This window comes from Acomys minous (assembly GCF_964271855.1).
Source record: "Acomys minous genome assembly, chromosome: 10".
Lineage (NCBI taxonomy): Eukaryota > Metazoa > Chordata > Mammalia > Rodentia > Muridae > Acomys > Acomys minous.
Window position 1 is genome coordinate 120533753 of NC_140491.1, and position 14697 is coordinate 120548449.

The 14697-nt window shown below is 34.5% G+C and overlaps 2 protein-coding genes across 2 annotated transcripts; one reads left to right on the forward strand and one right to left on the reverse strand.

Moving 5' to 3' along the window:
- LOC311606805 (olfactory receptor 10AG1-like) lies at positions 1 to 945 on the forward strand (the record flags this gene model as incomplete). Its single annotated transcript, XM_084798216.1, has 1 exon — positions 1 to 945. One exon carries the CDS (start codon positions 1 to 3, stop codon positions 943 to 945), a length of 945 nt encoding a protein of 314 aa, XP_084654342.1.
- An 11392-nt stretch (positions 946 to 12337) lies between these two features.
- On the reverse strand, positions 12338 to 13263 carry LOC311606862 (olfactory receptor 5W2-like; the record flags this gene model as incomplete). The annotated part of the gene is given in 2 exon segments (XM_084798267.1): positions 12338 to 13185; positions 13188 to 13263. Coding segments are annotated over 2 exon segments (924 nt in total).
- Between the last annotated feature and the right edge of the window lie 1434 nt (positions 13264 to 14697).

Below are 14697 nucleotides of genomic sequence, written 5' to 3' on the forward strand. Positions count from 1 at the left end.
ATGAACTACGTAGAAATCATGGCAGAGGACAATGCTTCCACTGTGTCACAGTTTCTCCTCCTGGGATTTTCAGACCTTCCTAACCTCCAAGGGTTTCTGTTTGGAATGTTCTTCATAGTTTATTTGATTATCTTGATTGGAAATACCTTCATAATCGTGATAACTAGAATTGATCCTGCACTACAGAAGCCCATGTATTTTTTCCTGGCAAATTTTTCTTCTCTGGAAATCTGTTATGTATCTGTCACTCTCCCCAGGATTCTGTTCAACATTGCTACTCAAGACAGAAGAATTTCTGTGCTGAGCTGTGCCACACAAATGTGTTTTTTCCTTGTGCTGGGAGCCACTGAGTGTTTCCTCCTGGCCGTGATGTCCTATGACCGCTATGTGGCCATCTGCCATCCTCTGCACTATCCTGTGATCATGAACCCAGCAAGGTGCACTCAGCTGGCAGCTGGGTCCTGGCTTGGTGGCATCCCCGTCCAGATAGGACAAACCTGTCAGATATTCTCTCTGCATTTCTGCATTTCTAATAGAATAGAACACTTCTTCTGTGACTTACCTCCCATTCTCAAGCTGGCCTGTGGGGACACTTCAGTGCATGAGCTCTCTGTCTACTTAGTGGCTATGCTATTTGTTGCTTTACCTTTTATCTTGATACTTGCCTCTTATACGAAAATCATTGCCACCATTCTGAAGTTGCCAACAGCCACAGGAAGGGCAAAAGCCTTCTCTACATGTTCATCTCATTTGCTTGTGGTGTTCCTGTTTTTTGGAACAGCTACTGTTACCTACTTGCGACCAAAGTCCACCTATTCTCCTGGAACTGACAAGCTGCTCTCTCTGTTCTACACCATTGTGACTCCCATGTTCAACCCCATGATATACAGCCTCAGGAACAAGGACGTGATTGCCGCAGTGAGAAAATTTTTGCTTATAAAATAGTGCTTGGAACTTTTAAAAACGGATTGGATTGTTTCTTACAAAATTACTGACGAACTAGGTCAACTCTTATTCATTTCTTTGAAATATAATCACTTTATGTTACTAAAATGCCTTTGTTATATTTAATAATAGCTTGAATTATATTCTGTTTTGAAATTATTTGCACATATTAATCTATCTTCATTTACTGAAATATAATGAAAGAACAGGCTAGTTTAAAATAAATAATATGAATATGAATCAGATTCTATTGAAATCTTTGAATATGATCCAAACTTTTGAAATGTGATATAAATTCACAGATTATTTATCTTAACAAGTAACCAATAAATATCACAATATTTGTGGAAATTATTACATTCACCATTCTGTAAATTTAACAGGACTATTTTAATGTCTATGTGTATTGAGTAAATTTCTAAATGATTTAATAAAATAGATATCTGGCAACTTCTATGTATGTCACAGCATAAAAAATACAAAAGAAATATTTCCATCTACTATTAGTCTGTATAGAATTCAGTCATAACACTTTGGCTGTGTAAAAGCTGCATTTGTCTTCCCAAGTCATTTGTATCAATGCATAAAGGTATTTATAATATATTTATTGCATTTAACTTCTTTCGGTTTTGTCCAACTTTTTGACATCTAAACAGATACTGTTTTCTACCAAGTTAATACTACAGAATCGTATAATCAAGCACATAAAAAAAATCAAAGTTTTAGTGGGTAGTTGGTAGTATTGTTAAAATCGTACTGTGCTATCATATAACCTGAGTTTTAATACCCGTTATTTATGTTAAATTATTGCCATGACCATCTATGTGCTTATATTGTCAGTACAGTAGGAATATAAGTAGGAGCATTGCTGGATTTTGTTTGGCATCAGTTTAGTTTCCATTAAATAAAGAATATTATCTTTAAAATATTGTGGAAATCTATACAGAAGTATACTTGAAATTCTCCTCTGGTCTGTGAAAGTATAGAAATGCAGTTACATATGCACACTTTTGTACACCACACATATGCATGCATATAGATGCACACTTACATGTACATACAAAAATCATTATACTTTAAGTTATGATTTTTTGTTAGACCATATTTCTAGTTGTCCTGAGGCACCTGTGTTGGTGCTCCTTGAATACACCTATTAATATAAGAACAATAGAATGCGAGTACTAAATGTACAATTCCATCTAACGTTTGTTGCCTTATGGGACCGTCAGTGAACAATTTATGTTATTTTGAAGCAGAGCAAATGATACACATTTGATTTGTTCATACTGCCTCTGTGAAACAGTTTATAAACACTTTCAAATTCCCTAAAGGACATCCAGAATTTTTCAAGGAATATGTGAGTAAGACAATTACTTGTCAAATGGGATACTTGCATATAAATAATAATCCAAACATCCTAATAAATTATTTTAACATTTAAACTAGGAAAAAGAAATGAATATGACTAAAATGCAATTACAAACAAGGAAACAAATGGAGGCATCAGGATTTAAGTTACCATTTTGATCATTCAAATTGATTATTCAATAATCTAAGAGGGTTAATGGGAATGGTACTGAACTAACATTCTCTGGGAAAAGAGTCAAGTCAGTCCTTCCTCTTAAGACAGCAGAATTTTTACAACATATCTTTGGATATAAATTTATCATGCATGACTGCCTCCAGGAGGCATTGCTTTCCTGTTCACATCTATATTTGAGATAAAGGAGACATTTACTTTCAACGTGACTCTCATTGAGGGTAGATGAAGCAATGCACATGTCAAACAGTTTTAACTTTACAGCTACAAAACTGTGAAACTCCACCATAAAGATATTTATAACACAGCAACTCAATACTAAGAAAACAAATAATCTAATAAAATTGTGATGAACTCATGAATAGATATTTTTCAAAGACATCAAGATGGCTAATAAATGCGTAAAAACTGATCAACACTTTAGTCATTAAAGACAAACATTAAAATATATTGTGGTGTTACTTTTTGCCTGTTTGAATGACTACCACCAAAAAGGCAATGGCAGAGCATGAGAAGATGGTGGTGTTGTGGAGAATCAATCTATTAGCTAAGAACATAAACTCTCTTCTAGAGATCTGAGTTCAAGTACCTCCACCAATGTGAGGTTGTACAGATGTTGATATTTCTGGCCTTTGTTTATGATGACAACCAAGCACACATAACTACACACAAACATACAGGAATATACAAATAATAACTAAAAATGACCAGAGGTGTTTGGAACTTGACTTAACAGGTAAAGATACTAACTGTGTATATTTTGTGGCCTAAGATCCTAGAATCCACAGAAAAGTAGAATCAAATCCATAAATGTGTAATAGGTGGAAGCATCCATCCCCTATGGAGAGAAAGGGTGAGATAAAAACACTCACAACAAAAATAAAAAGCCAGGTAGAAGATGTCTAGGGTATGCATAAACTCTAAAATAAAGTGGGAGTTTATATAAAGTTTATTTAAAACTTAATGCCTTTTCATTTGCTCAAGGCAACCAGCTTGTCTCTACGATGAGATACGTTCTCTTGGTAAATAGATAGCAGCCTGGCCTATACCTCAGGCACCAGAGAAGGACATTTAGAACTATACAATCTTGTTTTAATCCCCATATGATAATTAATGTATGTTCATTGTTAGTGGTGGTGGTATATTTCCTCTCTGAAAGAGGTCAAAATGAAACATACCTGGACAAAATAAAGACTACTAACTTAAATCAGTCTATGTTTACATGAATTCAAACTGCAGAATGAGCAGTTAACTTACATTGTTAATCCCACCAAAAGGGAATGAGACATGAATGTCTATACATAGACAAAGCTTCTTGTTGGTTACAGAATGCCCATGAATTATTATTAGATGTCATCCTTTATATAGCATGAATGAAGATTTACAGAAGTCTTTTTCTGCTCCTATGAAGAGCAGAGAACCAAACTTAATTGTTCTGTGCATCCAGAACACCTAATATATTCATAGTTTTAGGACTGTATAATGCTTGTGAGAAATTTTTGTTTTCAGAAAAAAAGGACTGGACACTGACACTGGATCAGACCTAAGAGGATTCATTCCTCCAGCATGCTGAGAAACTGACATCCTGTATCTTTCATGTTAGAGGCTCAAGTGCTCTGGTTGACGCTTCTCCTCAGAAAAGGACAGCTTCAAAGAAGGGTCCTGATCCCAGTTGGTCCAGTATTTCAGACTGTCCCACACAGGACTTCCATAAGCCTCAAATTTCTCAACATTTAGAGACTATACCACAAATACTATTCTTAGCTTGTTTAACCATTTTTTCTTAATGTTATTTAGGCCCCTACATAGGTATTATTTGCCCTAAATCAGATGGAAAAAACCTTAATAGAAATATGCCCCATTTCCCTGATGGGGTGTTGGGTAGGTGTTTGGTTACCTTCTTGGGCTAAAGATGTTTATTGTCATTGTGAGTTTGTTATAAATTATTATTGGTCTTATTCAGAGATGAAACAAGGTTAGACTCACACTTCTTTCTTTTTCTTTATCTTTCTTTCTTAGGTATAGAGATAGGGGTTGAAAAGAAAGGGGAATATAGAAAAATATAGGTATGATAGAACAAAAAGTAGATTATTGAATCTACTCCTCATCTTAAGGCCCTAAATGTTACTCACAAATAGGGTAGTTTTAATTCATTGATATAAAATTTTGTATATTGATGCAAAATATGTTTAATTTTGATACACAGATATAGAACTGAAATTTAATATTATTCTTTTCACATTATATTTCTACTCTAATATGAGGTATTGTATACATAAAATTCAATTAATACATGGTTTACTTCCAATGCTCTGATAGTGCTATTACAGGCTGTTTAGGATAATTAAGTAATAAAAGTCAATTGTTAGTTGACCAATGCATGATCATGTCAAATACTAGTATAATTTCATCAGAGGAATATACATCCTAGGATTAACACATTTGATTCTATAGATAGATAAGATAAAATAGTTAGATAGGGTCTTCAAAAACCTCAGAGACCTACAGAATATGGCATTTAAAATGTTTTTGTTTTTTATTATTTTTAGGATTCTTTGACAATAAGACACGATAACACCTGGCAACACCCAGCCTACTTCAAAGAAGATGATGAGCACTGAAGAACCTCCCTATGGAGATGGCTTCAAATGTGGTAAGCAAGACACTGGGAAAAAATGTCCTTTTATCTGCCACAGACAAAATTCTGCCTAAAATGGATAAGCTTGGAAGCAGGCAGAGTTGATGGCCAAACTCTGCCAAGATAGGGTAAGCAAGTACTCAGTAGTTCCTGTTTCACAAATATGTCTGCCAGACATACTGGGCTAGAAGGCTAAAGATGATGCTTCAACATTATAGAGAATTTTGAGTGACTGTTCAGGCAGCAAACTGTATCTGTCATTTTTTTTTTTTGAGGATGCTTATACAGGTATCTGTTTATACAGATAATTAAATTTATTCCTTCTCAAGGATTGATGGGGTTGAAGGCCAGATAGTCAGTTTTAAGTTTAAAAATAAACTTAGTTGTTAAGGAGTTAAGAAGGTCCAGATAAATATTTTAAGTTGATAGATATACATTTTAAGAGATATTTATTTTGGTTCAAAACTTTAGACTCATCAAAATAGAATAGATAGTATTTTATTAAAAGTTGCCAAATATCCTTTGATTAGACATTATGTATGTAAATCCCACCTCTAGGTTTTTATAATTTTTCATAATTGTTCTTACTGTACAAAAGAAATGGCATTTTTATTTAGACAGAAAAAGGGAGTTGTTGGAGGTTGATCTGTTGTATGTTGAAGCAAATTACTACTTGCTTTCTCTATCCCACCTGTACCTTGCCTAAGAACATAACCTATCTGATCAATAAAAAGCCATCACACCTGGTCAGGGCAAATGGGATAGGCATGGCAAAGGTTCCCGACTTGTAGAGAAAGAGAGAATCTTGGGATTGGAAGAGACTGGAGGAGAGTAGAGGGAGAAGGAAGGCTGCCATGGGTTAGGTGGAGGAGAAGCTCATCGCCAGCAATAATGGAGGAATTGGCCCAGATGAAGAACATTAACAAATATATGGGGTTGTGGATGGGAGGTGGCTTGACAGAAATTATTAGAACCAGATGGTATAGGATTGGGACAGATATTCCATACCTGCCCCACTAAGGGAAGTAGTTTAGGGGATTAATATCTACCCTGCCCAAGGTTAACTAATGCTATTTTAAAATATAACAGGTGTCTGTGTCTTGAATGATGGCTAGCAGGTTAGAAAATACTGCTGTAATAATAATTATAGGCCTAATAACAAATATTATTAAGCCTTACTGGTGAAATAACCACAACAAAAAGAGATGGGGGAAAACACTTCATACTCAGCAAACGAATAATACAACAAAACAATGTCTGAATTATGAACATTTATGCCACAAACACAAGGGCACACATATTCATAAAAGAAACATTACTAAAACTCAACTCACACATTGAAACTCACACATTAATAGTAGGAGACTTCAAAACCCCACTCTCCCCAAATGGGTAGATCATAAAGACAGAAACTAAATATAGAAGTAATGAAACCAATTGACATCATGAATCAATAGAGCTAACAGATATCTATAGAATATTTCACCCAAATATCTTCTCAGCACCTCACAGAACCTTCTCCAAAACTGACCGTATGCTTTGTCACAAAGCAACACCCAACAGATACAAGAGTATTAAAATACTCCTTTCAACTTATCAGAGCTCAAGGATTAAAGCTGGAACTCAATAACAGAAACAACAAAAAGCCTACAAACTCATGGAAACTGAGCAGCTCCCTACTCAACGACCACTCTGTCAGGGATGAAATAAAGAATGAAATTAAAAACTTTCTAGAATTCAATGAAAATAAAGGCACAATATACCCAAACATATGGGACACAATGAGCAAATGCCAAGAGGAAATTTCATAACACTAAGCACCTTCATAAAGAAACTGCAAAGACACAATACTAACAACTCACCAACGCTCCTTAAAAGCTCTAAAATGAAAATAAGCAAGCCGACTAAAGGGGAGTATATGACTGGAAATCAAATTCAGGGCTGAAATAAAAAAAATTAAATCAAAGAGAATAATACAAAAAATTAATGAAACCCAGACATGGTTCCCTGAGGAACAATAACATAGACAAATCCTTAGCCAAACTAACTGAAAGACAAAGGGAGGACATTCAAATTCACAAAATCAGAAAAGAAAAGAGAGACAGAACAACAGATGCTGAACATACAAAAAATTATTAGATCTTACCTCAAATGCTTATATTACACAAAATGGAAATTCAAAAGAAATAGATAATTTTGTTGATACATCTGTTGATACATTTCACTTACCAAAGTTAAATCAAGACCAGGGAAATAGTTTAAACAGTCTTATAAAGTTTCCTAATTTTATAGGAAACCCTATAAATCCCTATGAAATTAGAAGCAGTCATCAAAAGTCTCCCAGCCAAAAATAGAAATAAAAAAATAAAAAAATAAAAAGCCTAGGGCTAAATGGTTTTAGCACAAAATTCTATGAGACATCCAAAGAAAAGCTATTACCAATACTCCTCAAACTATTCTACACAATAGAAACAGAAGGGACGTTAATAGACTTATTATACGAAGCCACAGTTACCCTGATACCTAAAGCATAAAAAGTCTAAAGAAAAAAGGAGAATTTCAGACAAATTTCAGTCATGAACATTGATGCAAAAATAACTAATTAAATACTCACAAACAGAATCCAAGAATATATCAAATATATCTTCCACCATGATCATGTAGGCTTTATCCCAGTCATGCAGGGATGGGTCCACATAAAAAAAAATCAATGTAATCCACAATAGAAATAAGGTGAAAGAAAAAGATGATATAATCATCTAATTAGATGTAGAAAAAGCCTTTGACAAAATACCACTCTCCTTCATGATAAATGCCTTGGATAGATCAGGGACACATGGCTCATACCTAAATGTAATATAAAGGCTATATTCAGCAAACCTATAGACAACAAACAACATATTAAATAGAGAGAAACTCAAAGCAATTCTACTATAGTCAGGGAGAACACAAGGGTGACCACTCTCTCCAAATCTCTTCAGTATAGTACTTGAAGTTCTATCTAGAGCATTAAGACAAAGAAAGGCGATCAAGGGCATTCGAACCAAAAAAGGAAGAAGTTAAAGTATTGCTATGCCCAGATATGATAGTATACGTAAATGACCCTCAAAATTCATCCAGAGAACTCCTAGAGCTGATAAGCACCTTTAGCTAAGTGGCTAGACACAACATTAAATTAAAAAAATCTGTAGTCTTCCTGAATGCAAATGACAAATGGGTTGAGAAAGAATTTAGGGAACCAACACCTTTTGCAATAGCCACAGTGATATAAAATAACTTGGTGGAATCCTAACCAAGCAAGTGATAGAATTGCATGACAAAATGCTCACATCTCTGAAGAAAGACATTGAAGAAGACGCGAGAAGGTGAAAAGATAATCCATGTATATGAACTAGTAGATCTATGTAGGACAACTGGCCATTCTAATCAACAGCAACCTACAGAATAAATGCAATCCCCACCAAAATGCCAACACCATTTTTTACAGACATTGAAAGAACAGTTCTAAACTTCATATGGAAAAAAAACTATAATAACAAGAATAATCCTATAAAATAATTTTTTGATCCCTCACTTAAAGATCTACCGCAGAGCAGAAATAAAAACAAATCCGTGCATGGTACTGGCAAAAACAGAGTGGCTGATCAAGGGAATCAAATAGAAGAGCCAGAAATAAATGCACACACTTATGGACACTTGATTTTTGTCAAAGGAGCTAAAACCATACAATGGGAAAGACAGCATCCTCTAACTGGATGTCCACATGTCAAAAACGCAAATTGATCCATCTTTATGACCCTGCACACAACTCAAGTCCAAATGCATCAAAAACCTCAACAAATACACCAGTTACACTAAATCTCTTAGAATAGGACATCGGGAATAGCCTTAAATTCATTGGCACAGGAGAAAACCTTCTGAACAGAACACTAACTGCCGAAGTCTAAAATCAACAATTAATAAATAGGATTTCTTGAAACCAAAATCTTCTGTAAGGCCAAGGACACTGTCAACAGAATGGAACCACTGTCTATAGTTTGGAAAAATATTTTCACCAATCCTGCATCTGACAAAGGACTAATATCCTGATTATAGGAAGAATGCAAAATAGTAAACACCAATAAATAAAATAACCCAATTAATGATAGTGCACAGTGCTAAAAAGAGAATTATCAACAGAAGAATCTTGAATGACTGAGAAGTGTTTAAAGAAATGCTCTATGTCCTTAGTCATCAGTGAAATACAAATAAAAACGACTCACACCTGTCAGAACGGCTAAGGAAACAAACTCAAGTGAGAGTATGTGCTGATGAGGATGTGGAGAAAGGGGAACACTCCTCCATTTCTGGTTAGAGTGCAAACTTGTACAACTACTTTGGAAAGCAATCTGGTGCTTTCTCAGAAATTTGGGGGTAACTCTACCTAAAGACCCAGCTATAGCATTCCTAGGCATATACCCAAAATATGCTCCAACATTCAACCAGGACACTTTCTAAACTATGTTCATAACAGCTTTATTCTTAATATATGTTAAATCCCAAGATTATATATATATATATATTCCCCAGAATATAGACTGTTCAGGTTGATATATGTAACTCAGTGTTACACACCTAAGATCACCAGCTAACATTTACCAAAGAAGGTGTGATTTAGAAAGTATGAGAGGAAAACAAAGCTCTGAACATTTAACTAATCAGTCTCATTCAATACAGCAAAGCCTCTGGGGTTGAGATCCCTAGTCTGTGCAACCTTCAGACTGAAGAGGAAGCTGCCCGAACTTCAGTTTGAGCAATAAAGTCCTTTAAATAAACCGAAGGAACAAATTTTCAGCTTCATCTCAGCTGCTTGTCATAATTGTAATGAATCTGCTCATTGTACTTTGAGACATTGATGAAATTTAATTTTCCTTTTCTTTTATTCATATATTGTACATACTAAAATAGTATTGATGTACATCTAAAATCACTGTTTAAGTGTAATAAAATTCAGCCTTTGAGAAAACTTTTTAACAATAAACTGTCACCCCATTTTATTCACTCTCTAACACAGTTTAAAAGAAAACAACTTACATCCCTGTTGTTTTTCTTCACTTTTTGGGTTGCAATGACAAAATACCACGTACTGGCAAATCTTACAAATCTGGGGCAAATCAGTCACAAGTGAAGGCTGGTAGAGAGTACTGAAAGCACATGTTCTTGATCATCCTTGATCATAGACAGTCTGCCTTTCACTTCTCTATTGTGACAGTAGAGATGGAGTTATGGGGTCCTTTGTGGTAATGTCCATAATTCAATCTCTGAGGTTCTGGCTTTATAGATTTGCCATTTCCCAAAGACTTTGTAGTTTTTAGCCACATTTTTTATGATCACATTTTATTGAAGAAAAAAAATCTTATAATAAATTCCTGATGCAAATTTCATCTCTTGCACCTTCCCTTATCCTCCATACCACCCACTTACCCGACTTTATACTCTGTGTTTCTCTTTAGAAAAAAAAAAAAGCAAACAAAGAAGACCAAAAAAAAAAAAAAAAACCTGCCAGGGATGAGGCAAGAAACACACCACACATACAACATTTTCATATTATTTCAACATTTGAGGAAATACATCACAGCTATGACCAAAAGAGATTAAGTTGATTGATAATTATAGTCTGAAGAGGCTTTAATTTTAATGATGATTCCTTCTCAGGATTGTCCTTTGATGTAACATACTGTGCCACATCATGAGTCAGAGAAACACCTGGTCTTCAATTCTGAAATATTTGTGTGAAAGATCATTTGATACTGCAACCTGGAGATAAAAAGATGGGTAACAACAAGCAATACATAGATAGATAGTTAGATGGACAGACAGACAGACAAAGACAGGAAGCTAGTAAGCAAGCAACGAGCAATCAGACAGCCAGCCAGCCAAGTAACATCAAGCAAGACAATAGTGAGTTGGACAGAGAGAGACAGCAAGCAAGACAGAGATGGACACAGAAAAGGTCTCCTGGGCTTTAAGACCTTCAGCTTGTACTGAGTATGCCTGAGTCTCAGAGTATTTCCTTTTCCTCCATTCCTCAATCTCTCCTCAACAACTGGTTCCTCTAGCTAGTTGTTCAAGCAACAGTTGCTTTCCCTTAACCAGCTGTTCACCACCTGCTCAATTCTCCCTACCATGGACCACCTCTCTTCCTTCCTCTTCTCCATTCCTGGAGCTGGTCTTGGGGAGCGGCATAGAAATATTTTAGGTTTGTTTTCATAACCATTTCATGTACTTTCTCATACTCTAACATGTCTATTTATGTACATAGAATATGCCACATTCTTAGGTAGGATTGTCTTAAGAATGTTTAATGAGAATTCCCAAATTTTATATTACATGGAGATTTGTTTTGCTGCTTGTTTGATAACTCATGTTTTATACATATGATTCTGAGATTTTCATAACTAGAGTGATTCAATGTATGATCAAATGTATGTTCATATTTTCTCAGTTCATATAGCAATTAAGAAATAGGTGAAAATATTTAATGTTTAGGGGTGAGGGAGAAAACAGAATAAATAAGAACCCAAGGGAGGAAATGATGGAAGATACTTCTAGCACCAATGTATTGTACTTGTGTTAATCAAACTGGGTTGATCTTACAAATGTATGTCTACTCATACCTGACCACTACTTGTCAGAATCATGACATAAACCATTTCTTCTCCCTTATAAGCATCTTTTTCTCTATCCAAAGACAGGTATCTACCCCCAAGAAAGGTGGCATACTAAAGATTGATTAGAGAATTTGCTCTAGCGCTAAGTCCACAGGATTTAAGCTCAATACTTCTATAAAGGCTATGCTAATTATCAGTGAAAACAATAATTGTCTATATAGATACAGTACTCAATGACAATTAAGTTACTTAGCTTCAAAAAATCTGATTTTCACTAGGGTAATGAATAAAAACATCAGCCACATTATATGAAATTTGAAATTGAATGAAAGCATGGACACATACACCATGGGAAGAACTGAAATTGTTAGAAATTTTTCTACAAAGAGAGGATATAATATGATGCTTGTTAAAAGATAAGTATAAACAGAAGCAATTAAAGTTAGATCCTAGAACTCATAATATATTTTTTATTAAATTAGTATACAATGGATTGGTTTTCATATGTGATGCAGAATGAACTGAGGACAATGATGTACACTTATACCTGGCAATAGTGTAAAGTCACATTTTATTCTTCAACTTTTCCAGAGCTTCTTTCACATCCTTGTTCCTCAGGCTGTAAATCAAAGGGTTCAACATAGGAATCACCAGGGTGTAAAACAGTGAGGTCATTTTATCTTGATCCAGAGAGTAGGAAGAACTTGGCCGGAAATACATAAAGAGCAGAGTTCCCTGAAAAATGGCAACTGCAGTCAGGTGGGAGGCACAGGTGGAGAAAGCTTTGACCCTACCCTCAGCAGAGCAGATCTTCAGGACTGAGGTGATGATGTAACAGTAAGAGACAAGGAGTCCCGAAATGGTGCTTAGTTCAATAAACCCAAATATTGTGAATATTGCTAACTCATTGGCCTCTGTATCTGAGCAAGATATCAATAGGAGAGGAGGAACATCACAGAAGAAATGGTTGATCTCATTGGACCCACAAAAACACAAGCTGAAGGCCAGGGTTGTATGTATCAGAGCATCTGCTGTTCCCACCAGATAAACCCCAGCCATGAGCAGAGAGCACAGCCTGCTGGACATGTTCACTGTATAGAGCAAGGGCCTGCTGATGGCTTGGTACCTATCAAAGGCCATCACTGCCAGAAGTAGGCACTCAGAATCTACAAAGGCACAGAGAGTGAAGAACTGCAGAGCACAGCCAACTGCGGAAATTGACTTCTCCTCAGCTAAAAGATCCACCAGCATCTTGGGTCCAATTGCTGTGGAGTAGCAGAGGTCACAGAAAGAGAGGTGGCTGAGGAAAAAGTACATGGGTGTGTGGAGCTGAGAGTCCATTCTAATTAAAATGATCATCCCAAGATTGGCCAGAAGATTAATGAGATAAACTAGTAGGAATGTGGTAAAAGGGCCACTTTCATATCAGGGTTATTGGTAATTCCCAAGAAAATAAATTCATCCATAGGAGTGCAATTTCTCTTGTCCATTTTTTGGATAAACTTTAAAAATTAAAAAGCATATGTTCATAATACATTTACTATGCAGAACAATATTTTGTCTTAAATTAATTTTATCATTAATAGTATATATATATTTATATTTCAATCTTCAAATAAGAGTGTATCATTTAATGTTTATAATCTATTTGACATAATAGCTAATAGCCTACAAAATATAGAAGGTGTTCTTTGCAAATATTACCTTCTACACATTAATTTCCCTAAAAAGCATTTGCTTTCCTTACAGAAATAAGATATTCATAATATTTCAATCTTAAAAATAATATATATTAACCTCTTAAATTAGTGAGACTAAGTAGTAAGATATTGAAGAGTCAAATTCATTGTACTTAATTTTCAGATATATATAATATTATTTCCAAAATAATCAGACTCTATGAAAAGCTGTAACGTTTACAAGTAATCACCATAAAAGAACAAATATACTCCATTATTTCTGAACAAAGTTTCTTTTCTTAGTATGCCATGAGTGACAAATAATTCCTGAATACTTTTGTTTCCAAATATGTGTGGCGGTTTGGCCATCATGCTTATTGACTTTTCCTGGTAGCATTTGGAACCAAAGATAGATTTTTTAATCATTCAAGGAAAAATGCTAAAATAATCCACTTGGGTAAGATAAAGTCATACATATTTGCATATCTGAAGATATTGTATATCTAATTTTAGAAACATGCAAACACTGTGAGGATAAATAAAGACTACCAAGACATATGCCTTTATTTATATGGCAATTATGGAAATTTTTATGATTTTCCTACTGTGTTTGATTTAGATAATGTATGAATAATAGAATATAGGGATTCATCTTTATGAAATATTTTGCATATTTATGATATGTAGCTCATGAAGATTTAAAATTTACAAAGTTTTATTTTAATATAATAGTTCCATAATATTTATTTTAATAAAATTTTATTAAAAGACAATAGAAGATTTAGATAAATAAAATACAGTCCTTGATTTTACATATATACCATATAACATATATATCACAGAAATTGAAATGGATAAATACTAGTTGCAAATAATCTATTAAGATAATTAAAATTTCATCTTATAGGTACTACTAAGCAAAGTCTGAATCTTTGCGTACTGAATATGAAATAGTATTTTAAATAGATTTTAAACATACTGACCCAACTAGGCTTTGAAACTTGATTAATTTTAAAATTATTTAGATCTTTTGTGCAAAGGTAATTTTTAATCTTAGTTTACCAGATTTGGAATCTCAGCAGCTCACTTACCTAAGGCGAGTTGATTTTTGGTGGCAGAACAGGAAGGATGCATTATATTATATCATGTATCACTTGAGAATTACTTGCCTGCATCCTCTTCCCTTTAGGCTTTGTTGCTATGAAAACATGTGATTAATTTTACTCGTGGTCTTTTACTCCCCTG